The sequence below is a fragment of the Thermobia domestica genome, chromosome 11 (assembly GCF_964235325.1).
Source record: "Thermobia domestica chromosome 11, izTheDome1.hap1.1, whole genome shotgun sequence".
NCBI classification, from domain to species: domain Eukaryota; kingdom Metazoa; phylum Arthropoda; class Insecta; order Zygentoma; family Lepismatidae; genus Thermobia; species Thermobia domestica.
Window position 1 is genome coordinate 141,173,458 of NC_137464.1, and position 27,462 is coordinate 141,200,919.

Below are 27,462 nucleotides of genomic sequence, written 5' to 3' on the forward strand. Positions count from 1 at the left end.
ATTGTTCACTTACCTCCATGTTTCATTCACTTTCTTTGTGCCCCCTCTAGCGCCGCCACTGTTTCGCCATTACTTATGCATAATTGGATTCTTTGGATAGGGTTTCCTTTGGTATGTTTTGACCCGACATTCCTATTTCTCTCCGTTCTTGAGATATTGCAAATTGCCGCCTCGGAAGGTGACATTTCAGACGCCTCTAGCGTCCAAACGAAGTCGCATTCACCCAATGTTCATATGACATGTTTCGCTTGTTTTTACCTATAGATTTATCTCCCGAATTTTCCGACATTCATGCACGACCACCCTGTATATAACAATAACAAGATATAGAAAACAATAAAAGGACAGAAAGAAAAAAATTAGCAGCAATAAAATAGTAAAGAACATGAATGAGCACATACTAGAAGAACTCAGAGAACGTGAACAACCCCAGAAGCGCGAATAAACTCAAAGACGCGGCTGACTATATCAGTGTCATCCCCAAGGCACGGGTAAGAAGGGAAGGCAGTCCATAACGTTCTCTGAGATCTGAGTATCCAGGACATTCAACGAGAATATGCTGAATACTCAGGGGGACAATACACTCTTCGCAGTACGGATGGTCCGTACCACGGAGCAGACAACCATGCGTTAGATGAGACTGTCCGATACGCAAACGCGCAAGGAGCACTTCATCTCCACTATTGAGGCGGGAAGACGTTCGCCAATTACCTATACCTGTGTGAAGTTTATTGTCATTTGCCTGGTGCAAAACTACTTGCCAGTGAGTGCGCATCACGCTGGAAATATTATGACAAATATCGGAGCACGGAAGGCTATGCTCCAGTGCAACTCAAGCCAAGGCGGCGTTCTTGGCAGCTGTTTCAGCAGGCTCGTTTCCCCGGATGCCGACATGACTCGGTACCCACCACACAACGACGACACAACCCTGTTGCTGCAATTGATGGCATCACAGAAGAATGTTCTGCACGAGAGATTTCATACTGAAGACATTCTGTAGACTCAGAACCACGCTCTTAGAATCGGTACAAACAAGCACACGACGTAATGAAAGCGTGAGAGCGTGGTCGAAGGCAAGCTTAAGGACAGTCAGTTCAGCAGTGAACACGGAACACAGGGATGCAAATGGAATCCTGAGCTGCCCCTACAGTATCCCCATCCTTAGAACCGTCCGTAAAGAACACATTAAACTCCGGATACTGATCCAACAGTGCGGCAAACTCCTACTGGTACACCTGGGAACTAGTCTGCTGTTTTGAATGCATTATCAAACTTAAATCATGGCGAGGTAGACGAAGCAGCCATGGTGGAATAGCACAAAAGTGAACCAACGAAAGAGAGGGCCACACTAAACCGTCGCCAAGGAAACTTTCACACGCACAGATGTACCAACGACGTCCTTGAATTATATGTAGTCAGTGTTAAACGGAGGTTTCGTTTTTATACGTGGCAATAGTAACTTCCGAGTTCCCTCCCTTCTACCTTTAGACACAAATATTGCTTTTAATAAATGCCAAGTTACGATCTTTATCAATACAAGCTGTTCTACTAACTCTGCTAAGGATTTCCTGCTAAGCAGGGGTAAAAGTGAATCTGGTAAAGTAGACGACGTTCCTCGCCTTCCCACGCACTTTTACAATTGCTGCTAAGTATTAATTGCTGTGAGGACTAACAAAAAATATTATTAGTCCAGGAAAATTAGGCTTTAACTCGGACATTTTGATAGACAAGCTGAAAATTGGTGAAAATATTCAGAATGTTATTCTAATCAAGTCACTCAAAGTCCCAAGAAATCCGGCTTAGAGAAACCGAGATATAATATCATGAATATGGCCGCCGACCAATTCAACCTTTACACTTTAAAACGTTATATCTACTCTGCATTTCAAGATAGAAACTTCGTTTTCGCCTCATTTTGCAGAAAACACATTGGAAATTGTTATTTACAACGGTTACTTGTCTTACATTGACATTGCTTTCAAATAGAGGACCTCAAATGAAAGTAATGTACATTGTAGAACCTTTTTTTAACTGTAAATAACTTGGAAAGAGGTATATTTACAAGAAAATATCTTGAAGTAATCATCAGTGATCGTTTCAAGAGCTTTCCAACGAGCCCAGTTACGTTGCTGTACCTCTAAAACTAATGGATATATTCAATTTTATGTGCAGCAGGCCGTAATCTCGTATTAAATTAATTGTGACGCTCTAGGGGTTGAAGACCAGTTTGTAGAGATAAAAGTTTAGTGAAACCTAAACAAAACTAGGGAATTTTCGTAACTCGTGGATAAGATCAGTAACAACATCCTCCCAAACCGAAAAGTCCTCTCCGGTCCAAAGTTTGCGTCATCCAATACGTCGGCCATTTCTAATGTGGCTGCCGCATCTAAGGGTTTATAAATTAGATTTGATCCGGACATTTCGTAAAAACACGTTGAAAATTGGTGGAAATACCCTGAGAAACGTTCAAATTAACATACTGCATCCATTTTGGGGAAAAGTCGTCATTTTGAAAAACAAACTGATGCCATCTTGCGTATTAGCGTTTTGGGGTGTAGCTTTGAAAGTAGCAGTCCGACAAAGCTATTTCTAGGGCCAAATTAATATTTTTAGGACAGATTACATAACTAAAGTGTTAACTTCAAATAAAAACCATTATTTGGTGCTTCTTGAACACTTTAATTGAATTATCTATTATGATAGTGGGTAAAAAGCAAAATTTAAAGTTTTGGTAAACATCTTTATACTAGAATAATTACAAGTAAATATTCTAGTATAAATTCACAATTATAGTTATTCTATAAAACTATTGAAAATATTCTGCATGGTACACTTCAGCGTCTACTGTTTCATTCTCCTCAGCATTGTCAGAATGGCTCGATTCTAGCATCTGTGGCCAGCGCATTATCCGCACATACTAGTACATCGTAGACTCTTTCTCAGGCTTGCAATTTCCTTCACATTCAGATTTACAATTTCAGGGGATGATGTGTAAGATATTGTCCGGCGCTGCATCTAGCTCGCTGAGAATGGGTTTGTAACAACCGCTCTTCAGCATCCTACCCCATTCTGTTGGAGGTAAATGCACACCTTTCCGCTCTTGAATGTAGCAGATAAATAAGAAACAAAACAGAACTATAAATATTTACATATGATACAAAAATGAAAAAGTAAAAAATGAGCTAAATGCAGGATATTTTGTGAATATGAATTTAATTTGAGTGAAAAAGGGGAGAATTAATAGAGCAGTGTAATCTTCATGAATGTATTTTTACAGTGCCATTCTTACTTGTGATTCTTACTGTGAGAACTACCCACTGGACCTTGCAGTCACGAAAGCTTACCTCGCCCCGACCACAAATATAAAAGGCACAAAAAATCTGATAAAACAGTTTTTGTTTGATTCGAACTGGAAACATGCCGTTCCAAAGAAGGAAAATGAGTGAAAAACATTGTTTGTTTCCAACAAAAGAGAGTAGAAAAGTAAACTACCTTGAATTTGAGCCTCACCTACTGACAAACTCGATAGAAAGGTTGCTTTGCTGCAAAGGAGTAGGTGGAAGAATCGCCAAATTAAATGTTGATTTCAGAGATAGCTTTGCCACTTTGCAAACAGTTGATGCCTTGCTTGGTCCAAATTAGCATCAATGTCACATCCATATACAAAGCAAGCAGAAAAGTCCCTCGTGCCACAGGGATTTCTTCATGAGTGGCGTTTGGTTTGTCAAATATCAATACCTTTTCCCTCAAAACTTCGTTTCCCTTAAGCTTTTTGAAAGATCTGACTTTTCCTTTCCTGAAGGGCGCCGAAGTTGTGTCACAACCTGCTGCAGCGTGGAAGAAAAGAAGTACGGGAAGGAGATTCCCAAGACCAACCTTTAGTTTGTCACTGCAGAAGATATTGTCTGCGCTTTCTTACCCAGGTATTAACACTCGGACGGTTTGGTCACGAAAAAGAGAAGCATAACAACAAGGAGGTCGGTGTCTTCTCCTACAGTGACGGAATTCAATTTTTTTTCTGTCGCTTCCACAGAATTTAGCACTACCATCGTATCTGCGTTACCTTGAGCTTGAAGTACTTTAATGCTAGCTTTTTCGAGATGCCGTGACAAAAGTGCAATGAAGCGTGTCTCATACTGTGCATTTGTCAGAAATACTTCCTGTAGCACAATTGGTAGTGTAGTGTGTGATATTTAACTGTCTGTGCCGCTGCTTGTTTTCTACTTCTGATGGCATGTTCTTCGTCCTTTGAGCTTCGGGAGACGTGGCCGTCGAACATCACTATCACGTCTCAACTGTAGTGATTAGTTATGTATTTCACATACTGTAGGCATATTTGTTCAAGGTTTGCTGGACGCACCAATACCAGTCGATGCAGTAGGAATCCTTCGTTCATTGTGAAAACAGAGTTTGGTGGAAGAGTGTCTTCACAAGATCCTACCTCTTGCAAAACACTTATGAATGATGATTTGTTTCCCTTCCGCATTACTAAACCATCGAAAAGTGCAGATAGTCTAGCACCTAGTTCGTACTCTAAGTAACCTGCTGGCTCCTCTTCACTGCGTACAACGCACAGAAGGCGACGGAAGAGGTGATTTGGATTTACTTCAACCGATGTATCTTTTATCTTAATCGTCCTGGCTGCACTTGCAGATGACTGTACACATCTCTCTTTGCGATAAATGTCACTGAAGCGATGACCTACAATTGACTTCATGGTCCGCACTCGTGGGCATCATCACAGTTGACGGTTTCATTAGCAACCAATCCAGTAGATAAAAAGGTGATCTGATTGTCATTCGAATGGTCTATGAGCACGAGCCAACCCACTACCTTTACGACGTCCTTTTTGTCTCTGGCCCGTCGATATCCGCGAAGTTCTGCATGTTACTCGGGCATTTTGGAATAGATGCCACTAAAATCTTCAATCGCGTCAATAATGTTCAATGCACACTCCCAACGAGTAATCACTTTTTCAGATATACCCCGTCCGTGTTTCAGTCCTCCAACAGTTTTCTTAGTTCGCTTTATGTCGAAAAGTACTTGCTCGATGACTAGGTCTGCCCAAACTCCTCACAAAAATTTATCGGATTTTCTAATAATCGAATAGCCTTGGGTGGTGAAACGTTGGAATTCTGAGGTTGTCATGGTTTCTTCTAATTGCATCATTAGCTGAAGGTAAATCTAAACAATCTTTGTTTAATTTAGGTGTCCAGCGGCGTGCAAATACGGTACCATACATATAACAGAGAAGAGGTGGTGTTTCTAATCCTTAGAGCGTTCTGCTCTAATACAAAGACGCATAATGTTTACCATTTAGAAGCATTGCAGCCACAATCTGGCAGTACAACTAGATGAGGAAACTTCTTCTAGTTTGACGTATAACGGCCTGGAGGCTTCGATCAAGCATTCAGACGTGCAAACTGCTTTCAGCGAAACTTTTCCTTCGAGTAGATCATTGACTAATGTCTTCAGTTGTTGAGTGAAATAAGAATTCTTCCTCAGCTATTCTACGAGGATTGTCAAGGAAACTTGTGTCAAGAAATGCGCTCGAAAGCCTCGAAGGTATGCATGACCTGCCATCACTTGAAGCACAATACTCTTGGCGTAAATAGATTCTTAAAGTTCTTCTAAACCGCTTCCAGCCATGTTTCCCAGAGAGCCCAGAAAAGACATGAGCAGGGAAATCTATACGCAGAACTACACATGACAGCGGACTGTCTTCTTCAGTGGCTGAAACTATGCCCAATGCCTTCGCGTTAAGTGATTGATCAAACATTACTACACACTTGAATTCTTCGCTAGAACTGATCCACAGCATAAAAAAGACAAGTGTAGATCATAGTAGGATTTGACAGTGCAAAGATTTGACAAATCGAAGGAGCAAAATAGCTGATGTCTCGTATTCCGGTTCTAAATATATTTAAAAGAAGCGTGTTGCCACTATTCTTCAGGATGTACTTCTACACTCACTTTATATACCTATAAATTTAAAAGATACGAGCTCAAAAGAAAAATCGAAATAAAAATAACCTTTAAAGAATGTTTTGAATAAGAGCTATACATATCAAAAACGTCAAATGGAAGATCGCGGAAGTTTCTCAATACGGCGGGCTTCCCAAAATGGACGCTTTGAGATTTTGTATGTTAATTAGAACATTCCCCCACAATTTCCACCAATTTCCACCAGCGTGTTTTCCGAAAGGTCCGGATCAAAGCCTAATTTATAAATTCTTAGATGCAGCAGCCATATTAGAAATGGACGACATGTTAGATGACGCAAACGTTGGATCAGCGTGGACTTTGGGTTTGGGAGGACGTAGGTAAGCGTCTTGTCCACCGAGTTACGAAAATTCACTAATTTTGTACACGTTTCACTAAACTTTTACCCTTACAAACGGGTCTTTAACACCTACAGCGTCACAATTACTTTAATAAGAGATTACGGCTTGCTGCACATAAAACTGAAAATATCCGTTAGTTTTAGAGATACAGCACTGTAAATGGGCTCCTCCGAAAACTTTTGAAACGACCAATGACGATTACTTCAAGATATTTTCTCGTTAATGAACCTCTTTCCAAGTTGTTTACAGTTAAATCTAAAAAAGGATCTAGAATTAACATTACTTTCACTTTGAGGTCCTCTATTTGAAAGCTGTATCAATGTAAGACAAATAACCGTTGTAAATGACAATTTCCAATGTTTTTTCTTTTTTTGCAAAATGAAGGATAAACGAAATTTCTATCTTGAAACGCAGAGTAGATATAATGTTTTAAAGTGTAAGAGTTGAATTCAGTTGGCGGCCATATTGATGTCATATCCCGGTTTCCCCAAGTCGGATTTTTTGGGACTTTGAGTGAGTTGATAAGGATAAGATTCTGAACATCGCCAATTTTTAGCTTGTTTATGAAAATGTGTTGATTGTCATTTTTCCCCAATTTTCCTGGACTATGTCACAATAATAATAATAATAATAATAATAATAATAATAATAATAATAATAATAATAATAAAGGATCTGATTGATAAAATTATTTTTTCAACTTTTTATTACAATTCCTGTGGGCTTCCGTCAATCTGTATATATTGTTTTTGTAAGGAATAAACAGGCTTCGAGCAAAAATTTGGGCAAATATGATTTGAATAAAAGAAGAAAAAGGCCTTATCAGTTGTTTTCAAAGAACTAAGCAACTGGCCTAGTTTCTGTTTTTTTTAACACAATGTTACGAGGCACAGAAGCCACGCCTGATGTCAGCTTGCCTCTTTGCCTGAGGGCAGCTTCAGTACTAAAATTAAGACTTTCATTCTGTCAGTATATTTTGTAGCTATCAGTGAATAACACAAGTCCTTTGCAACAGGTTAATCAAACCACGTTGTTGTAGATAGAGGCGGCGGAAGATGGCAACCTTTCACCGTGCTGAATTTTACAAGAAAGGCTTTGTTCATCGAGTAGGAAGCAAAGTCCATCGTACGTTGTATCCCTTCCCCTCTTCAGTGCACACTGTGTGAAATTTAACTTTTATACTGTAATGAGTTACAGAAAAGAGAATGCTATTCTTTTAAAAACGACATTACCAAATAAGATTGACCATTATCACAAATATATTGAAGATGACAAATATTCATTTAACAGTCGTCGTACTTAGTTGTCTGCACTGAAATTCCCATAATATGCTTTCTTCTTTACTAATGAGCTCCAAGCTAAGTGGTTAGCATACGTGCCTTTGGCGTGATAGACAAGGGTTCGATTCCCGGGGAGAGCTCATGTGGTTCGAATTTCATGATTAATCAGTAGGTCCTGTCTCATAGCATCGCTGCTGAAAGGACGTTAAATTCAAAATCAACCTCAACTAATGTGAGCTCCTTGGCAATAGTTCTGGGTTATTTTGTAACTTCTTCGAGAAGATCTTTGTAGGAATGAAGAATCATCAAGTAGTTAATCTATGTTGGGTTATGGTACTCGGAAGATAAGATTTCATTCTTAATAGAGTCGAAAAAATCTTTCTGGTGTCACTGAAGTCATAGGAACACTAACGTAGAGCATCGTTAGCTTATTAACTTCCGAAAACAAATAATGAGTTATCTCTTTTGGTTCACATTTCAATAAGAACCGGATCTTGAACACCTTCAATAACGTTTTAAGAATCATTTTTGCTTCGGTGAAGCGGGGAAAGCATCTTTCGCTGTGCTTTTAGAATAATAAAATGTAAGTCCTTTGAACATATTTAGATTAAAATTGGGGATATGTGAATAGATTTTCCATTAGTATTAATCAGCAACTGTTAAATATCCTACAGCAAAGAGAAAATATATTCTTCAAATCTTCTGATCATCGTGGTTAAGACCAAGTAGTAGGTTTCAAGGTATTTTTCACATTATTATTTCGATGCTGAACATGATCAGTGTCATATTTTGCCGTATGAGTTTTAGGGATTCTTCACTGCCGTAATGTAGGACTCAAAGTTAAATGTTCGTCGTTCTCCAAAACTATCTTAAACTTCAACGAAGTCGTTAAATTTGGACTGGAAGGAATGCTTCGCTACTTCTGCTCGTCTATTCATTACTTCAGCTTCAGCACTGATATTACTTTTCTTTAATTGTTTGGAAGAATGTTCTGCCAAGGAAAATGTAAAAATATATGCTAGTATACATGTACTTGTTATTGTATTTTTTCATTCTCTTTATCTCTTACTCGTTCGTTTGTGGATATACACCATGAGTGACGTTAAAAATAATGAGAAGATATTTCACCAGCAAAGGAGATCTATAATTTTTATTGCTCTCCATATTTTTTTTCAAAGCAGGAGGTTCTCTAATCAACCTAAACAAAGTGCATGAGAGAAGAGCAGAAGCGTGTGGAGCAAGCAGGATCTCTGTTCGACTATACTTGATTCTCGGGTGCCGAAAGTCAAGTATCTCTTTCTTCTCGTTCATCTATGTATCTGTTCATTGTCACTCACTCGATGGACACTGAGTTCAACACGGTTGGGTGAGAAGCAGAGAAGCAACAAAGCGAAAACGAAACAATACTGTCAATACTCCTGTTATTATACGCTAACTTATTTGACAGAAAGTTGTCTCTTCAGTTTTTGCGTGGTAGTTAAGAGCGGAAGAAAGAAGGAAAAAGCCTGAGAATCTTGGACGAAAAACAAAAGTAGAACACACTGTCTTTGGAAGAAGAACGTTATTTTTATTATTACATCGTTGTCAATAATTAATTCCAGGAAAAAACTGAGAGTGGTTATTCATTATTTGATCTCTATTATCATTTATAATATGTCATGAATGTTTTAATTAATACTTCCCTAAATATTCATTGGGGTATAACCCAAGCAGCCCAGGCAGTTCCGAAATCTTTGATTGTACACAATGGATGAGAATTCAAAGATCGCATTTTAGCCATCGCAAATGTCGCCTTTAACGTCGCACAAGTAGTGATAAGTGTTGGAGTTTATATAAGGACTGCTCAGCGATGGGTAAAGCGATATCGGGAAACTGGAGAATCTGCTAGTGGTTCAGGTAGTGGGAGAAAACGTGTAGCAGCACAAGAGTAAGATAATTGAGCCACGCCGAAGAGGATTAAAAATTCACATTTATCTATATTACGTCGAAGCAGCTCAATCCACTTGGCCTAGTTTTGGTACAATCTTAGATCATTGTACTTAGTGATCTGAGATCACTAAATATTTATATAAATCGTACTTCGAAGGAGGAGGACACGGGACAGGGAAAAAGTTATATTCAATTTTTTACGATGTAAATTGCAAACATTTAAATTTCTAAACAGACACAATGATGACTTAATACAATCTGAACGAGCTTGATGTGTGGTTTTCTCTTACCTTCCGAAATAAGCCTATTGTTTGGAACTGCAGTTTACAAAGAATAAGGGAGTAAATGAGTGTTCCGATAGTTGAATGATTGATTGATTTTTTTGTTATACAATGTTTTAGACTGTTGACTTTCGTGGTTAAAAAGTGGGCTACTGAACGATAAATTCAATTTAAAGAAAATATGATTTATTAATGGTTGCAGCTTTAGTTTTTTTCTTACAAAGTTAACGAAGAATATAATAGTAACAAATAGAATAAATTATCCCCTCACGGGATACCAATTTTTATTACGTTATCCACAGCTCAAAAATTGGCCAGAAAGGAAAAACAAGACCTATACAACTACCTCCAGCCCCAGGAGCGTCGTTAAGGGGGGTAAGGGGGATCCTCCCCCCTCAAAGTTACCAATTTCTTGACAAGTTGGCAAATTAAAATACCTAGTTGGCAATTTAAAGAATGCCGTTTTGTTCAATTGACTTATTTGGTTTAACATTTTCTTAGCTACCCAGTTGCTATAAATTATTATCAGTTCTTTTATAGATTTGGCATAAATTTTGTGTAGTTTCCTATCTTGAAATAAATTGATATATTCGTTTAAAGCTCCTTTACTTGTTGCCAGTGATCACACTTCACTTTTGTTCATTTGATATTCCTAAACATTTTGAAGAATCTTCAATAAAAAAATCGAGAAATTGTACAACTGACAAAAGCACAATAGAGGTGGTGTACAAAATTAAAACAAAGACAGATAGAAGAGGCTTTACGGTGGCAGTTATATTGGAAACAAAAGCATTTGATACAAGAGCGTATACAAGACAACAGGCATATTGTGGAGATTAATGAGACTAATAAGAATGGATATTAATAAAACAAGAATAAGGCAGTGACTGGTTAGTATAAACGTTTTATTTCAGTTCTGTTTTCCAGTAAGACTTTCTATTCACAGGGCTTTTCGAGTAGGGAGAACTGAACAAAAGTGTGGTTTGGGAATAGTATAGCCAGTGCCTTGTATAAGGGGGAGAGTTGCTTCTTTCGGAAAGTTAAACAAAAATTGAAGTTCTTCCTTTCTTTATAGTACGTATTTATAAGTCAAAGCATTACGTAACCATTGCATGTTACGTAGCTCACAGAGCCGCAACTATGGGGAAGAAAGCAATTCACGTGCCCCGGGCGCGTGATTGGTGAGGCGCCTAAAAGGGATGTTAAATATTAGTATTTTTCCTGACGGTATTTAATACTTTTCATCAGAATGCGAAATCATGATATCGAAGTGGGAGGAGACTGGAGGACAGGAAAAAAAGCTCTGCGCACTTCTCGTAAGGATTGGCTGGCGGGGATTACCTAAACTATGATAACCATGAGTTGTCAAATTAACAGTTGTGCATCATGGGTGATGAAAATGATCCTGAATTGAGCTGTGACATTGGATTCGAAACCGGAGGGTTATTCGTATTCGTATCTCAGATGGGGCATGGAATGGGACGAATATAAAAATAAGGTTGCTGTAAAGTTTTCCACAGAGTTGGTAAGTGTGACAATTTTTTTTATCAAGACTTGGCAATTTCAAGTTTCATCCCCCCCCAATCTTGTAACGCTCGCTACGCCGCTGTCCAGCCCCATTCTTTAGAAATAGTTTGATCCTTGTTACCTCGGCTTTTGTAAGTTAAAGGGATCCTCCCCGCTGCTTCCACGTACCTTTTTTTTATTTCAAAATTTATCTTGCCATTTAGTTTTTATCTAGTTGTTAAAAATCATTTAAATATATATTTATTGAAAGGTTGGGTGTTAGCGGACTTGGGTAATTTCATCACCGGAATTTTCGTCACCGGTAATTTTGTTACCAAAATATTAGCATATAGGTTATTTCGTCACCGGAAATTTCGACATAGTAATTTTGTCACCAAAATATTAGCATGCAGGAAATTTTGTCATGGTCATTTTTTCATCTTTGTTGAACTAAGTAGAGACAAAGTAAACGACCGAAACAGCTGACCTTATCTTAATCAAAGTAGGAAAACAATTCAGTTAGTGTTCGACTCTGGAAAATCAAAGTTTCGGATACTCGAAGCAAGAACAAACAGCAGTAAAATAACATAATGTCAGTTTCAGCAAATGTTAAAAGCACAGGCAAAATGGGCCAGTAATGGATTTATATATCACTATTTACAAATATTAAGTTTTGGCAATATTAAAATTTCAGAACAGAAAATGAGCAAACAAAATATAACTTGTATTAATGCAATAAATGGTTTACATGTTCATTTTCTACTGTTCATAACATTATAGGAAACAAGAAGCAATTGTTTTTTCAAACATTTAGTTAAAGTGTTATACGTTAGGCACAAAGACTAGAGCCGTTTCTAAAAAATCTGAAACATTCTTCTAGTTTGCTGTTTGGGTGGTTGCCCCACAGCATCTTGATGAAGCACAGCTGAAACCGTTGCTTCAACTTGTTGAATTTCATGAATAAGCTTCCAAATAGTTGCGTGGAACATTCCTACTAGATGATGAAACTTCTAGTTCCACAATTCACAAATATTAATTATCCTAGAATTGCTGTTAAAGGTAGCCTGGTGAACATTCCAATTGTCTGGGGGATATAGACGGGGCACATTACGCAAACAAATATTCAAAGACCGAGCTTTAACAGGTCGATACGTGTTTGACACGTAAGTGCTATCAAAATAGTCCAGAAGTTCCAGCTCTTCCTACGAAGTCACTTGTATTAATCGATGCACATCTGCTATTGGAAGAAATGCAAATCTGTTTATTTTCTCGCAAAATAGACGAAAATTTTCATTGCTTTTGTACCGTTCTAAGAGTCCAAGCTCTTGGACCTTTCTCCATGTTGACTGAGTCAGGTGAAAAAAAGCAACGCTATAAACGAGTTGAATCTCCAAAAGTTGCATTTACAGCCAGCATTTACGCTATTTCAAAATCCATTACCATAGTTACAGGTCCGGATATTCACTAAATTCACTGCACAGATGCACCACCGCACGAAACAGTTCTTCATATGAATTTTGTGTTTTGGTCTACATTAGGGCGTATACCTAGTAAAGGAAGTCTCACCTCAAATAACATACACTTCTTTTTTTGGCGCCATTGAAAAGTTGGCGTTCACCATCCATGTTTCACTTTTTAATAGCTTCATAAGGCTATTTTTAAAGGAAACATCCGGAAATATTTATACGTTTTTCTTCCATTATAGAAATTTGGCCTCCACATATATCCAATAACAATTTGCCAATGTTTACTCAGAGTTGAAATATAATATAATTCTTTTAATAGCTCCTAAAAAAAGCCACTCTTTTCAAATGATTCTGTTAACTTGGAAGGTCCAAGAGTTTGGGCTCAGTGAACGGTACTAGAACGATGGAAATTTTCGTCTATAATGCGGGAAAATTAACAGATTGGCGTATCTTCCCATATTTGTTTATTATTTTCTGTTCTGAAATTTTTATATTCGCGAAATTTAATATTTCTAAATAGTGAATAATGAACCAATTAGTGCCCCATGTTGCCTGTGCTTTTAACATTTGCTCAAGCAGACATTATTTTCTTCTACTGGTGCTTGTTCTTGCTTCGATTATCAGAAACTTCAATTTTGCAGAGTCCAACACCAACTGAATTGTTTTCTAAGTTTTATTAAAATAACGTAAGCTGTTTGATCGTTTGCTTTGTCTCTATTTAATTCAGCAAAGGTGAAGAAACCGTGACAAAATTTCCTATATGACAATATTTCTGTGATAGAATTACTGGAAACTTTTATCTCTTGTCTCAAATACAATATCTAAAATATGTAACTCTTTATTTAATAATAATAATCTATTTTGATTATGCTGCATAGTTTTGGCAGTTGAAGATTAAAGAAAACAATTTCAAAAACTTTTTCGAGTTCATTCATTGTACTTCTAATATGTTCTAAAAGACACTGGTGATGAAATTATCCTGACATTATTTTCGGTGACGAATTTACCTATATGGTAATATTTTGGTGAGAAAATTACCGGTGACGAAATTACTGTGAAAAATTTTCCGGTGACAAAATTACCGTCGCCCGGTGTTAGCATGCGGGGTCAGGTTAAATTCAGTTCTACTCTGGTTTTCGTTTATTGCCAGTTTATCACTGTTTATTTTCATGTTTTCTTTAAATGTAGTCTTTAGTAATTTACTGTATTAAAAAAAATGTTTTAAACACTTAATGACTTTTTTATTCGTTCTTGCTGTCGGGTATGTGACTTGATGGTAAAATCCACCCGAACTTGAGGGTTTCCACATATACATACAAATCAATTGAGTAGTAGTAAGGGCGAACTCAACATCGGATAATTTTCTTTAAATTCGAGTGATAAGTTTCTAAATTTAATACTTTTATCAGATTTCCAAGGGAAGGTTTTCGAATTTTCTTCCTATCCCCCAAAATAAAGGAAGTTCACTGATAGATGAAAATAAAAAGACAAACGTGATTTTATCGAAAATGACTAACGATTCTTCTCGTACATCAATATTTCATTACCACTTTTATTATCTGGCATAAGTTATTTCTGTGGTAAAAATACAAAAAAGGTTAGTTTACTCTTGCTTGTGAGTTTTTTCGAGATATTTTCTCAAACACGAGTCAGTTAATTTTGTTCGTAATTGATAAATAAATGGTTTATTAATAACCGGACAATATGACATAACTAATTTTTCCTGAAAAGATCCACAACGGGTAATTTACTCTTGAGGGAGAATTTATTTCGAATTTCTGAAAAACGCCTTAGGTGATAGTTTATATTTCATAAATAAATGTTCAATTAATAGCCTGCAATATGGAAACATCCACACGAGGCAGTCTTGAAGATGAGTTTCTACTATGTTCAATATGTAATGTCTATGAAAAATATACACTAATAAGTAGCAGATTGCGTCAATTATGTCAATTCTCCTAATAATGATGCATATACTACTTACAAACATAGTAAAACGATTGAGTTGTTCGCGAAATAAATTATTTAAATGACAAGTATTGAGTATTACATAATATTTTGCGGCAACATACCTTAAGTTGACATTTATCTAAGAAGGTTTGATAGTACTCCCAACACTGAGATTGAGAAATGCTTTAATAAGTTAATATAAATTTATGAGTTTATTTCCTGTAAATGGGTGTAATTTTCAATTCTGGTCTTAGTTATGATCTCTTTTGGGCTTACATCTATTGTACTTTTCAGGTAAGTGTTCGTAAACATATCCCCATCATGATGAGATATAATACAATGTTGAAAAATATTCAACATGGCCGGTACCTCGAATTGAACCAGAACTTTTACGGTTGGGAAAAAACCACACACAAAAAAAGCTGTACAACGATTTGCTATTTGACTTAGTATATAAGCATTAATGGTGAAATAGGATTATTATTAGATTTAAATATTTGCACAAACTGAGGTTTGGAACAATATACGAAGAAAGAAACATTATATCTCGTGGTTTATTAATTCTTTTTTTTACGAGTAATGTCAAGATCGCGTGGAAAAATAGTTACTTTCTGAACCTATTTCGCTATAAATTCTTGTAAAGTTGAGAAAGTACTTAAAATAACAAGCAGCACATTGTCAAAATGGCAAGAATCGTCATCGAATTTTGATATTCAAACTCAATTATTTGCTCCGTGTTATCAGGGAAATATCGGATAGTATCTTGTTCAAGGTCAGAATTACTACTATTTAAACTTACAGATACAGCACTAGGCCATTTTACTCTGAAACATTTTAACAATTTGATGTCAAGATGGTACAGTGCAACAGCGACATTACAAAAATAGCTTATTTATAGATGATCTGAAAGTATACTCACTTGAAAAAACGTCTACAGTTTCTGGTAACTGATTATAGGTACTGACAATTCGGTTTAGAAGGGACCTTTGGACAATATTAACTCTCGCCGCTCGAGTGTAAAATAGATCACTAGACCGTGTTGTTCTAGCGGGTACGCGAAAATTAATCTGACTTAACAACTGTTCATATGATATGCCATTTACAATTTTTTGCAAAAATATAAGTTCAGAAATTTTGTTTCTCACTAAGGGAGGTTTGATATTGAGGGATTTTAAAACGTTATATTTTGGAAGCGTTCGATGGTGAGGTACTCGGTAGGATACAATGGCTAAAAAGAAATTAATTACGGAATTTAATTTTTTAAATGAGTAGGGCAGGCCAAAGACCAGATAGGAGAACAATACTCAATAGTGGGAGCAACATATGATTTATAGATAATTTTCAATTCGGCAAGAATTGGTCAAATGCTATTGACAGTCATACTTTTTTTAAAAAAAAACATATCACAACAGAGGGTCACAGCGGCTCAGTGCTAAAGCACTTATCTCTGGTGCGTAGGGTTCCTGGTTCAATCCCCGTGCAAATAAGTTTGTGTGGACAACATCACGTCCATGGGTTTTCTCAGGGTACTCTCGTTTCCTCCCACCAATTCTCTCATCATTATTCACTTGCCTTAATGATTGTATTCTTTAGTCTAAATGGCATAATCGTGGGAAGTTAAACTCAAAGATTTCATTTCAGTATCACAACATGGGTAACTCTGAAGGTGTGACTTCATCTTTATATGCACCTTTACCTGTGTGAAAAAAAACTAATGTCCAAATATTAAATTAAATCTTAAATTCCTAGTCGAAAGGCATCAGGTTCGATAAGTTTAGCGAGCTTATATGAGAAGTAGAACCCGAACCCTATGAGCTCCCCCTAGAATCGAACAGGGCGCCCCGCACAGAGGACGCGTACGCTGACTATATAGAAACGGAGGAATTCTCATAATTTGCGAATTCAGATTAGGAAGTATTGGATTTAAATACCTTTTTCCCTGTGCACTCAAAATTAATTATGAATTTTAATTAGGAAATAATGTCTCGTTTTGTGTAATAGGAAATATTAGTTTAGCCGAAATCGTATCTTGTATGGAAAGACTGAAACTAGATTGGAATGATGATTTCTGGTGAGTCTACCACCAAACCTCAGCAACGATTCGCGAGGACAACACAAGGACAGGTTTTCTCTTCTGAAAACAATAAGACCAGACCAGGGAGGAGGCCGTGGAAATGGCAAGAGACCACCTGCTGCTCGAAAACCCTTTCATCTGAGCCGTTTTTACGCGCCGTATTTACGCTCGAAGTTAAAAGCAGCCAGACTTTTCCAGCGTATAAAAATTCGGTATGTAAACGTACGCCAGGTCCCATACACTAACGTATTGGCAGCTGCTAACAAGACTAGCGCATGAAATTTTATGTCTACGGCGGAAAAATACGTCAGTGTATGGCCAGTGTTAAAAGCATCCAGAATTTTCCAGCGTAAAAAATTCGGTACGTAAACTTACGCCAGCTCCCACACACTAACGCATTGACAGCTGCTAACAAGATTAGCGCATGAAATTTTATGGCTACGTCGGAAAAAATACGTCAATGTATGGCCCACTTACGAGGAAATCAAATGAATATACTGTATTTGCGATAAGAAATCACTGACTTCTACAAAAATAACAACACATGTGACCTATCATCGCTCTAGTTTGAAGCATTCATCGTCGTTCCCAATATCATCAACTGGGATTAGTAATGTTAATTTATAGCCGCAATTGACATCAAAGAAAGCGGCAGTAGATTTCTATTCCAGCTAGTACTGCCGTAGTAATTTTCCCGCAAGCTACTGAGGAGAAAAGTAAAAATAACCATTTTCTTTGTTGTTTCGGTTTCATTCAGATAAAAAATCAAGAAAATTTGTTAAAATGAGAGGTAGAAACAAAGTCAGGAAAGACTTGTAGTGTGTGAACATGTTACAGCAATCTTTGATCATTTCAGTACAACCGTCACTTCGAAAACAGTTGCTTAGTAGTGTTTAAACTTTCTTTATGGGTTGACAAATTAAGAGTCGCCTCGCAACTTCCAAGGTGTCCAAGAAGGTGCTAGAAAATTGGGTAAAAAGGAACACAGACAATACCTTTGAAAATGTCGTCGACGGAAATGTAAAAGGAAAGACATCGAGAAAAAGCGGGAAAAAAGCAATGGAACACGAATGACTATTACAAAATTAAATCACCTAACTACCAATCCAGACAGGCAACATTTACATGTGTTATCAGAGGAGTCCCGACGTCTAAAGACATTGAAGAAATCAAGCAAGGCTTAAAATAAAAAAAAACAAAGTTTACAATGTAATTCGAATGAAGTCTGACAATGGTCTCGTTTCTTCACTTCGGATATTTTCTAAAGATCTTGAAACTAGAAATTATCTCATCACAAATGGTATGTATACGAGAGTCCAAAAGTGCATTACCACCTGCAATTCTCCCGTTCCTGCAATAGCAGGCAACCCAGAAAGCTCGGCGGTTGGGTTGGTTGCGAATTAGAAAGGCGTTGGACCAAACCTCAATTTTGTTAGAAATATATCGGTATGGCAAACTGCAAATAAGAGAAGAAAATAAATTCTTAAGACTCACCATTTTATTATCGTAGGGTAATGGATGACATAGAAGTTACAAAATTAACTTATTTAAGTAGTTCAAACAAGGTGGATGGTAAGAAGCAGACATAAGAGGAAAGCAGTTTTCTTTCCTTTTTCCAAAAGAAAATCTCGTAAAAAAAGAAAAAGATTACATAATGTAAAGGTTTAATATGAAAGTCTAACAGCCCAAAAACAAACATCCACACGACACAGAAAGAGATACAAAGATACAATAAGGAACACCAGTGGCTTAGTTGACTAGCGGGCCTCTCATGCAAGATTAAGAGATGAGACCCTAGTTGTAAACCTACTTGTTGTAATAATAATAATAATAATAATAATAATAACAATTATTATTATTATTATTATTATTATTATTATTAAAAAATCGTCTACTTTCCAAATCTCTGACCCTACCTAAAAGCATGTCTGCATATAGCGTTCATGTGTGCACCTTTTGTCAATGAGTGGCCCTAAAGGTCAAAAGGGATGCAAATCGCTGAGAGAGAGGAACAAAAAACTTTCTTATGATAAATTCTAGGAGAAAGTTCGAAGAATTGCTTTTGACAGGTGCTTTCTTGTTTTTCGGGGCTAAGAAATTACAGTATATAGTATTCCAAATCTGCAACTGCATTTATTTACACTGCAATTTGAGGTCATAAAGAAATTCAGGACTTTGGGGCAACCTGTCCAGTCCAAAAAGGGAAAGTATAAAGGAGATAGCTTCAGAAGGGTTTTTCTTCAACCGATTTTCTTCAAACTTGGCACATATATACTAGACAGAAAATTGATCATGTGTTTGTTCGTTTCTTTCAGAGAAGAGGTAAAGGGGGGCAAAGGGCCCCTTTTAAAAAAAGGGTCTCCTTGATTTAAAACGACGACATTATAGAAACGAAACTCTGCCGATGCAAAGATGACTTCAAAGTACAAAGTACGGGTTTTGCCCTTTTTGAGTGAAAAATTTTGCAGGGGCAATGCTCCTTAGAAATGACAAAGGACTCCGCAGAATCTTGGCGGAAATTGGATTTCGGTGGAATTGCTTGAAACCGTGTTATGTTGAAGATATGATGTTTCTGAGAAAAAGTCTCAATGGGCATAACCACAAATCATTGCCAGTTTGGCCACCACGAGGTCACTTTTTTGAAAAAATAGCCGAAGAGAACGTGATTTTTTGGCCACTACAGAGCCACTTTTCTGGAAACATCCAAAAATAGTGGTATCCTGGATTTCAATGAAAATGACTGAAACTGTGATATGTTGTAGATGTGATCATGAGAAAGTCTCAATAAGTACAATCACCAATCACTGACTGTTTGGTAACTACAGAGCCACATTTTTGCAAACAGCAAAACTTAATGTTATTTTGGATTTCATTGGGATTGCTTGAAACCGTGATATGTTGTAGATATTGTGATTCTGAGGAAAGGTGTTAAGAGGCACAACCACTAATCACTGACCGTTTGGTCACGACGAGGCCACTGTTTTGAAAGTAACCGAAGATGGTAATGTTCTGGATTTCAGTAAAAATGACTGAAACTGTGATATGTTGTAGATATTGTATTCTGAAAACAGTATTAATGGGCACAACAACTAATCACTGACCGTTTGGCCACAACCAGGCCACTTTACTGAAAGTAACCGAAGATGGTGATGTTCTTGATTTCGGTAGCATTTTGAGATTTCAGCTTTAGATCTTCGTAACAAGTCTTTCAATAACCCGTTTGCACATTTTGTTTCTACTTTTATGTCTCGGTACTTATTAAATGAATGAAAATGTGAACGTGATTTAAAAACAAAGATAGAGTCGAAATGCCGAAAGAAGTATTTAAATAAGAATTAACCTATTTTATGGATCTTTGAATAAGAAGTTAAGGAAAGCTCTATGGAATAGAAACATAAACGTTACCCACGCACACATGAAGTTCACTTGACGGGAGCTGGGATTGAACCCGAGCCCGTACACAATATTTGAGGTACAATTCCTGTTCTTCGTTTGCTGTTATGAAAAGGTGTGTTCTAGGTCAGACCACCACCATTCCTTAACATTTCCGACTTTTCTGTAAATTTTGTCTCATGTGGACACCTCCCTCGTCGAAACCTTGGGTGAACCAGTATTGCTCATAAGTCTCGGATGTGTGAACTAGTATTGCTCATAAATCTTGGATGTTTCTGTATTGTCTTGAATTTGAAAATACATCGTGTTCTTGCAATTCCTATAAAAATTGAGTTTTTATATATGCCTCATGTAACATTAAAACAGTGTTTGAGATCAAAACTTGAGTGAACTAGTGTTGTCTACGAGTCTCGGATGTTTCTGTACCATCTTGAAATTGAAAATGTAGTTGTCGATTCGAGACTTGTCTCTTCTCGTGCCGAGAAGTTTCTCGTTTCGTTCACAATACTAGTTCATCCAAGTAATAGTATTTTGAGATTTCAGCTCTAGATCTTCCTAGCAAATTTTTCAATCCCTGCATTTGTACATTTTGTTTCTACTTTTATATCTCGGCAGTTATTAGATAAGATATGTGAACCTGATTTTAAAACAACGATAGAGTAGGAATGCCGAAAGAAACATTTAAATAAAAAATAACTTATTTTGTGGTTCTTTGAATAAGAAGTTAAGAGAAAACTATGGAATAGAAACATAAAGGTTACCCAGGCAGACACGATGTTTGTACATCACAAAGTTCACTTGACAGGAGCTAGGACTGTACCCGAGTCCGTACACAACAGTTGAGGTACAATTCATGTTCATTCCTGTTCTTCGTTTGCTGTGATGAAAAGACCTACAGCTTATTGTGAAATTCATGCTTTCATTCCATCGTGATCTAATAAGAATCTTTCAATTCTATATGCTGCTAATAATAGTATACATATTACTTGTAAATAACTAGACACTTGAACAAAATAACTTTTAGTACAGGAAACAAAACATCGGTGGGTGGAGACTCATGTGACTTATAGTGATAACTTTAACATCTTCTCGAGAACAAAACTCTTGGATATTATTGTTTTGTACATAGGAAAGGTCAGTGTTTCTTTTGCTTATCGTTACGTGAGCTTGAGAATCACACGTTTCGCTTCCCGTTCATTGTTTGTCTTCAACGCAGTATAGCAATAAATTCGAAACTAGACACTGCAGAGTGTTGCAGTGAATAATTAATTTCATTTTAAATTATTATTTTAACGTATTTGCATTGTTCATTTAAAAAATACTTCATTTTTATATTACGAATATTCTTCATTTACTGTGGGCCTGGGCAATATTGAAGAACATCCATAATAAATAACAATTTCATGTAATAACTTAAAGCACGATGTGCCTTCAGTGTGAACGGTTGCGGGTTCGATTCCCGGTGGTTGAACTCGGTCGAAAAAGTTAACACTTTTTTAGGCCAGGCACCTTGAATGAGGTCTTGCTGGGTTTTCCTCATACACAACAGGCAAATGACGGGGTGGTGCCTAACTTACAGGTCCCAGGCCGTTTTCTTCCTTCCTTCCATAATAATTTCTTCCTTGCATTTCCTAGGATGTGTTCAACGAGGGACGTCATCCCTCAAAACGTGCCGAAGCAAATGGCCTGAAATCGAGATACAATAAAAATATTTGTATTTATTTATTTTGCAAAGGCTATAGGCGATATAGATTTGAAGAGTTAATATTTGAAACAATTTCTGGGAAGATCATAGGAGAAAGAAAAATCAATACTTTGAATTAAACCAGTGTGATACGGGGAACGTAACGTACCCCCTCGGTACCGTTATCGAGCTAAAAAGCCTTTCACAATTCAAATGAAACAAGAAATTTTTTCTCTTGATTGCGAATCCTCGAATGAAATAAGAAACTTTTTCCCTTGATTACGAATCCTCGAATGAAACAAGAGGAAAATACATTCACAGATCTCTAATAGCATAGGCGAGCACTCTAGCACTGAGCTACCATGTCCCTGGCATCTTCAAATTCATTTTCATACATACTTTGTGAAAACAAAGCAAGGAAGACAGTTTGTTTTTATTCACTTAAAGAGAGACGAAAAAACATCTCTAATATCAAAGGTAAACGCTCTACCAATGAACTAACGTATCTTGTATACACACACATAACTAACTCAAAGTTAATTTATCTTTCATTTTATAACATTTCGTTTCCTTTATCATCCTTCATTCTTCCATTCTATTTATTCAAAACTTTGATCCTGAGATCGATTTCCGATGTGGACATTCTATCGAACAATAATGTATAATAGGTTAAAGGATATTATGATGATAATGCAAGTGTACGAAACGATAGAACCCTCAAGGTTTTGCGTATTCCGTACAAAATCGACCTCCTAATTACAAATAACAATTAGTTTAGAAAAGTATCATTATCTTGATCCTGAGATCGATTCCGAGGTGGAATGATAAGTAATGATAAAGGAAAACAAGATTAAATGTTGAACTATATGAAGGCTCGTAATAAGATCGTAGTTAGTGAAGTAGCGATTCATCGAGGCTACGAGCTTCATGTTTTATTATCTAGAAAGTATATGCAGTCATACGGATAGAACTATTGAAATGTGCAATAGAAGGCAAAATTCTATGTGATGTGCTTCCAAGTCGGGTTGTCATATTACATGATTTAGCGGGTACCATCCGATTTTTAATGAACATTATAGCCTTAATTTGCAACAGTGCATTATGTCCTCAAGTTAGTGAACAAACTTAAAAATAATAAAAAGGTTCTTCCTTTAGCCCATGCGGGTCCGGGTTCAATTCTCGAAGAAAGAGAGAGAGAAAGAGCATTGAACACTTGAAAGCATTATAGTGCTTCGAAATGAAGAGCTTAGAACGATAAATATCATATGCTACCCTACAGGGGGACCCAACGCCAATCAATATATAAGTAAGTATACTTTTCGCCAGAGGGCTAAGGGGGATCCAAAATAGCTATCCAATACAAGACGAGAAGACGAAAACCAATCAATTGGGAAGCTTCGATCACTGAATATCAGATGGTTGAGGCAGTGTCCAAAATAGATACCCAATGCTATGAGAAGCTTCCGTTCTTAGCTTCGCAAGTGAGGGCTGGGCGGAAAGGTAACGCCAATCAATATATAAGTATACTCTTTGCCAGAGTGCTAAGGGGTCCAAAATACCTATACAATACAAGGCGAGAAGACAAAGATCAATCGATTGAGAAGTTTCGATTACTGAATATCAAAGGATTGGGATGGGGGTCTAAAATAGCTACCTAACGCTATGAGAAGCTTCCGTTCTTAGCTTCGCAGGTGAGGGCTGGGCGGAGGGGTAACGCCAATCAATATATAAGTATACTTTTTGCCAGAGGGCTAAGGGGTCCAAAATACCTATACAATACAAGACGAGAAGACGAAGATAAATCAATTGAGAAATTTCGATCACTGAATATCAAAGGATTGGGATGGGGGTCTAAAATAGCTACCCAACGCTGAGAAGCTTTCGTTCTTAGCTTTGCAGGTGAGGGCGGGGCGAAGGGGTTCAAATAACTAACCAATACACAACGAGAAGAAGACGAAAATACATGTTTCATCTTGACTCTACAGCCAGTAGGCGTCCACCAACTTAGCAGCAGCGCACAGGGAACGTTCCCGTGGGAAAATTTTTGAAAATGTTCCCACGCTGATTAAGTGAATTATTCACTACTATGCAACTTGCAAACGGGGACAAATCGTCGGCTCCTCATAAAGTTTGTGTGCAGTGTATCAGTGATCTATACGCTTATGGCTCAAAGGAAAGAAGACTGCTTTACGATTTGGAATTCCAGTGATATAGAGGGAGCCGCAAAACCACTCTGATGATTGTTACTTTCGTTTCTGCCATGTCCGTGGGTATAACCACAAAAATCAAAAGCTAATCTCTTATCCTGAGAACATTCCATCGGCCATACGTCCGGTTCCTCATGGACCTAATATGCCAGTGCCTTTGCCATTTCTTCAGAGTCTTCTGACTCGGGACATTCAGAAGTTCAAGGCTTCAATACCGAATATGAGCCCACTGGGGCGATTCACCTCAGCCCTTCTCTCAGGTTGAACTTAGTGATCTGACTAGAGATCTGGGTCTTTTGAAAGAGGCAGCTGAATTGTTGGGCTCTATATTGAAAGAGTTAAAAAACTTACTGATCAAAGGAACATCGTTTTCTTGGTACAGGCACCTTAATCAGCATATGCTTGAATTACCCACATACGTTACTGAGATATATGATGGAACTTGCGTTCTCGATTTGACAATTCAGGTTACAATCAGAGCTTCTATACTGACATTTAATTGTTCGTAAACAAATACAACTAAAGGTATCTGAAGCGGCTTGACTTGAATTGAACGAAAAGCTGAATATGTATCCGAACTGTGCAATGTGTCGTTTAATTATTATTATGAACTGGAAAAACTATTTTGTGTTTCTCATTTTACCGCAAATCACAAAAGACGAACTTACGAGGGCCACTGCAAAAGTCATGGGAACAATTAATGTTGGGAGAATGAGTACTCAAAATGGGGTGCGAAGTTTGTATTTCGAACTTCCTCCCTGCACTTGGCATTAAGCAAGCAATGTAAGAACATTACATTTACAATTTCGTAGTTCAGATAACTGTCATTTACTTGTCTGGTTGAAACAACATGTATGTGCGATTTCAGAAGACATATGTACATGAAATTAATCGAAAATGGTCAAAGAAATTTTACTATTAAAATTTCAGAATGTTTTGAAACCTGTACAAAAATGGGGACGCGACTAATGAGCATCAAAGCATCAAAATTTCACAAGGAGTAAAATACTTTTTGCACCCAAAGTCGGATAATTCTAAAATAAATATTGGCTTATCAATTATCTATTGTCTTAATGTCAACTGCTTCTTGTCATAACTTGTGAGATTTGCTGCAAATTAATTAGAATGCAAATATTCTAATTTTATTATATATTACCTCGTACATTTTGTTTCGACTCGAAATTCGAATTTCTAGTCGAGTCGAGAGAGGAATATATTTTCGAAAATGAAATGAAATGAAATCTTTGTTTTACGTTACATGTTTATGCCAGATTGGCTAAAGAAGACAGTGATGATGAAAAATTAATGATATGGTGGAATGAAGAAAGTGGGAGCAAACGGAAGAACTCCAAGAAAACCCACGCACACGTTGTTTAGAATACATTTTCGATTCGATACAGTGTTTTCTCCAGATGAGTCGAGACAGTCTTAAATCTCCACTCGACTCGACTCGTGCCCACTCCTAATAGGTACAAATAAAAATATATATGTTAATATTTGTTAATTTTTTCATTTCCCTTCGTGACGCTGCATTAACAGCTAAAATTGATAAGTACTATAGTGTAAAGTCTCATACTAGTGTTTTATCTCTCTTCCACTGAACCAAAATCATTCCGTCAAGTCCCTTTTGCATCTGATCTACTGCATTCTTTTTTCTCTCACTGAGTGTGTATGTGCAGATATCAGCGCTCTTAAGCAGTAGCGGATCCAGATCGGGCCCCGAGTTCTTTTGCGTAATAAAAATAATTTAAGTTATTATGTATAATTTTTGGAAGTTTATAGTAAACATGACATACCTATCATAGTATGACTTCTGACTTCCCCACCTCCAGTTTTAACCTTCTAGATTTACCACTGCTCTTAAGACTGCCATTTACTGCTGAATGATGTGAGTGATTGTCTGTTTACCAGCCATGCAGACCTATTTTTTATGTAATATCTTTTCTTAAGCGAGGGACACCCTCACGAGGATGAATATCTCTGTGTAAATCGTTACAATGCTGAACTCGACGAAGTATATTTCTCCTTATGTTACACGACATTGTACGCGCAAATATCTCTCAATGGGCGGTTCATACTTTCCGTGAGTTACAGTATGAAACCCGTCTGCACCTTGTGTATTCTTCTTACGTCTGTTCCACAGACTACTAACTGTTCCGGCATATCGATTACTTTTTGGTAGGGAAGAAGTTTCCTGGTGGTCGGGCAGTGCAAGGTACAACAGGGATATGTTTCGCGTGGAAACTCCAGCGTTCGAGTGTTTCTTCATCTATCGAAACCAATCTGTGGTTAAGCGATGCCAAAAATGTGGAGGGGGTAGAGACTACTCGAGTAACTAGGGATTGTAGTTTATTTATAGGCATTGTGACATACAACATCAGACCATTTCGATAGCATCAGCTCAGTAAATTAACATAAGCCCAAATATATAAAAAGGAAAGCACACATACATGTACGTAACTCCGAAAAAACTTAAACTACATACAATTAAGAATTATTTATGTTATGAAAACATTCCTTCAATACATACCTGATGCACGTTGAGACAAAGTCATTTGGAAGAACACAATGTCCTCAAAAGCCTGTAGGCGAGGGTCTGACAATACAGTAGTATCTGGTAAACACTGGAACAGTTCTGCCAATCTGCTCACACTATCGAGATCTATGAACTTATCTAGATGTTTCCAAATAAGATTACGAGGTGGCTCGCAATGCAAACTAGCTGCGACAGCATTATCTCCAAACATGATTTTCATTGTGTCTATCCACTTAGAAGAATATAATCGTTGCAAACATAATGTTTGTTTGTCAATTAGTTGCGTTGGATTTAGTGGCGGTCTACTCTCTTTTCCTTTATGCAATTCCTTAACAATAAACGATATAAGCCAACAATGTCGCTGCAGAAACTTCAAAATAGAATCCGGTAGATCTACTGAATCCCACTGTAGACTATCTAGATGTTCTAACTGCTTTGCAGCTTGATTTCGTTGCTCATCATTATTGCAATAATCCAGTGTAAATCCAAACTCAGGTTGGTTACCTTCAACAGTCGCCGAAATTTCTAGAAATATAATTTTAAATCATTTTTAATAGACACACTTTCCATTTGAGCTATATTCAACATAAAAAATCTAATAGTAAATGAGAATTTAAAAGTAGATATAAAATCCATATGTGAGAAATTTTACAAATTTACCTAGATAACACGACTCACTACTGCAACAGCAAAAGGCACAAACATAAAATTATTTAAAAGGCTAAAGAATATCTTAACTATAACATGCTGTTGTTAAAATTATAAGAACACAGAAATCTCGAAATCGTCATCACATTAAAGTTTATATAACT

General features: G+C 37.0%; 1 protein-coding gene across 5 annotated transcripts in view; it reads right to left on the bottom strand.

Annotated features, from left to right (window-relative positions):
• The window catches only part of Sptz (zinc finger FYVE-type containing 26 spastizin), a gene marked incomplete in the record, with an annotated part of 1,794,825 nt that overhangs the window by 737,044 nt on the left and 1,030,319 nt on the right, over window positions 1–27,462 (bottom strand). For all 5 annotated transcript variants that reach the window (XM_081731160.1, XM_081731159.1, XM_081731161.1 and 2 more), the window contains 1 exon segment: window positions 26,645–27,175. In XM_081731160.1, coding sequence (XP_081587286.1) covers window positions 26,645–27,175 — 531 coding nt within the window.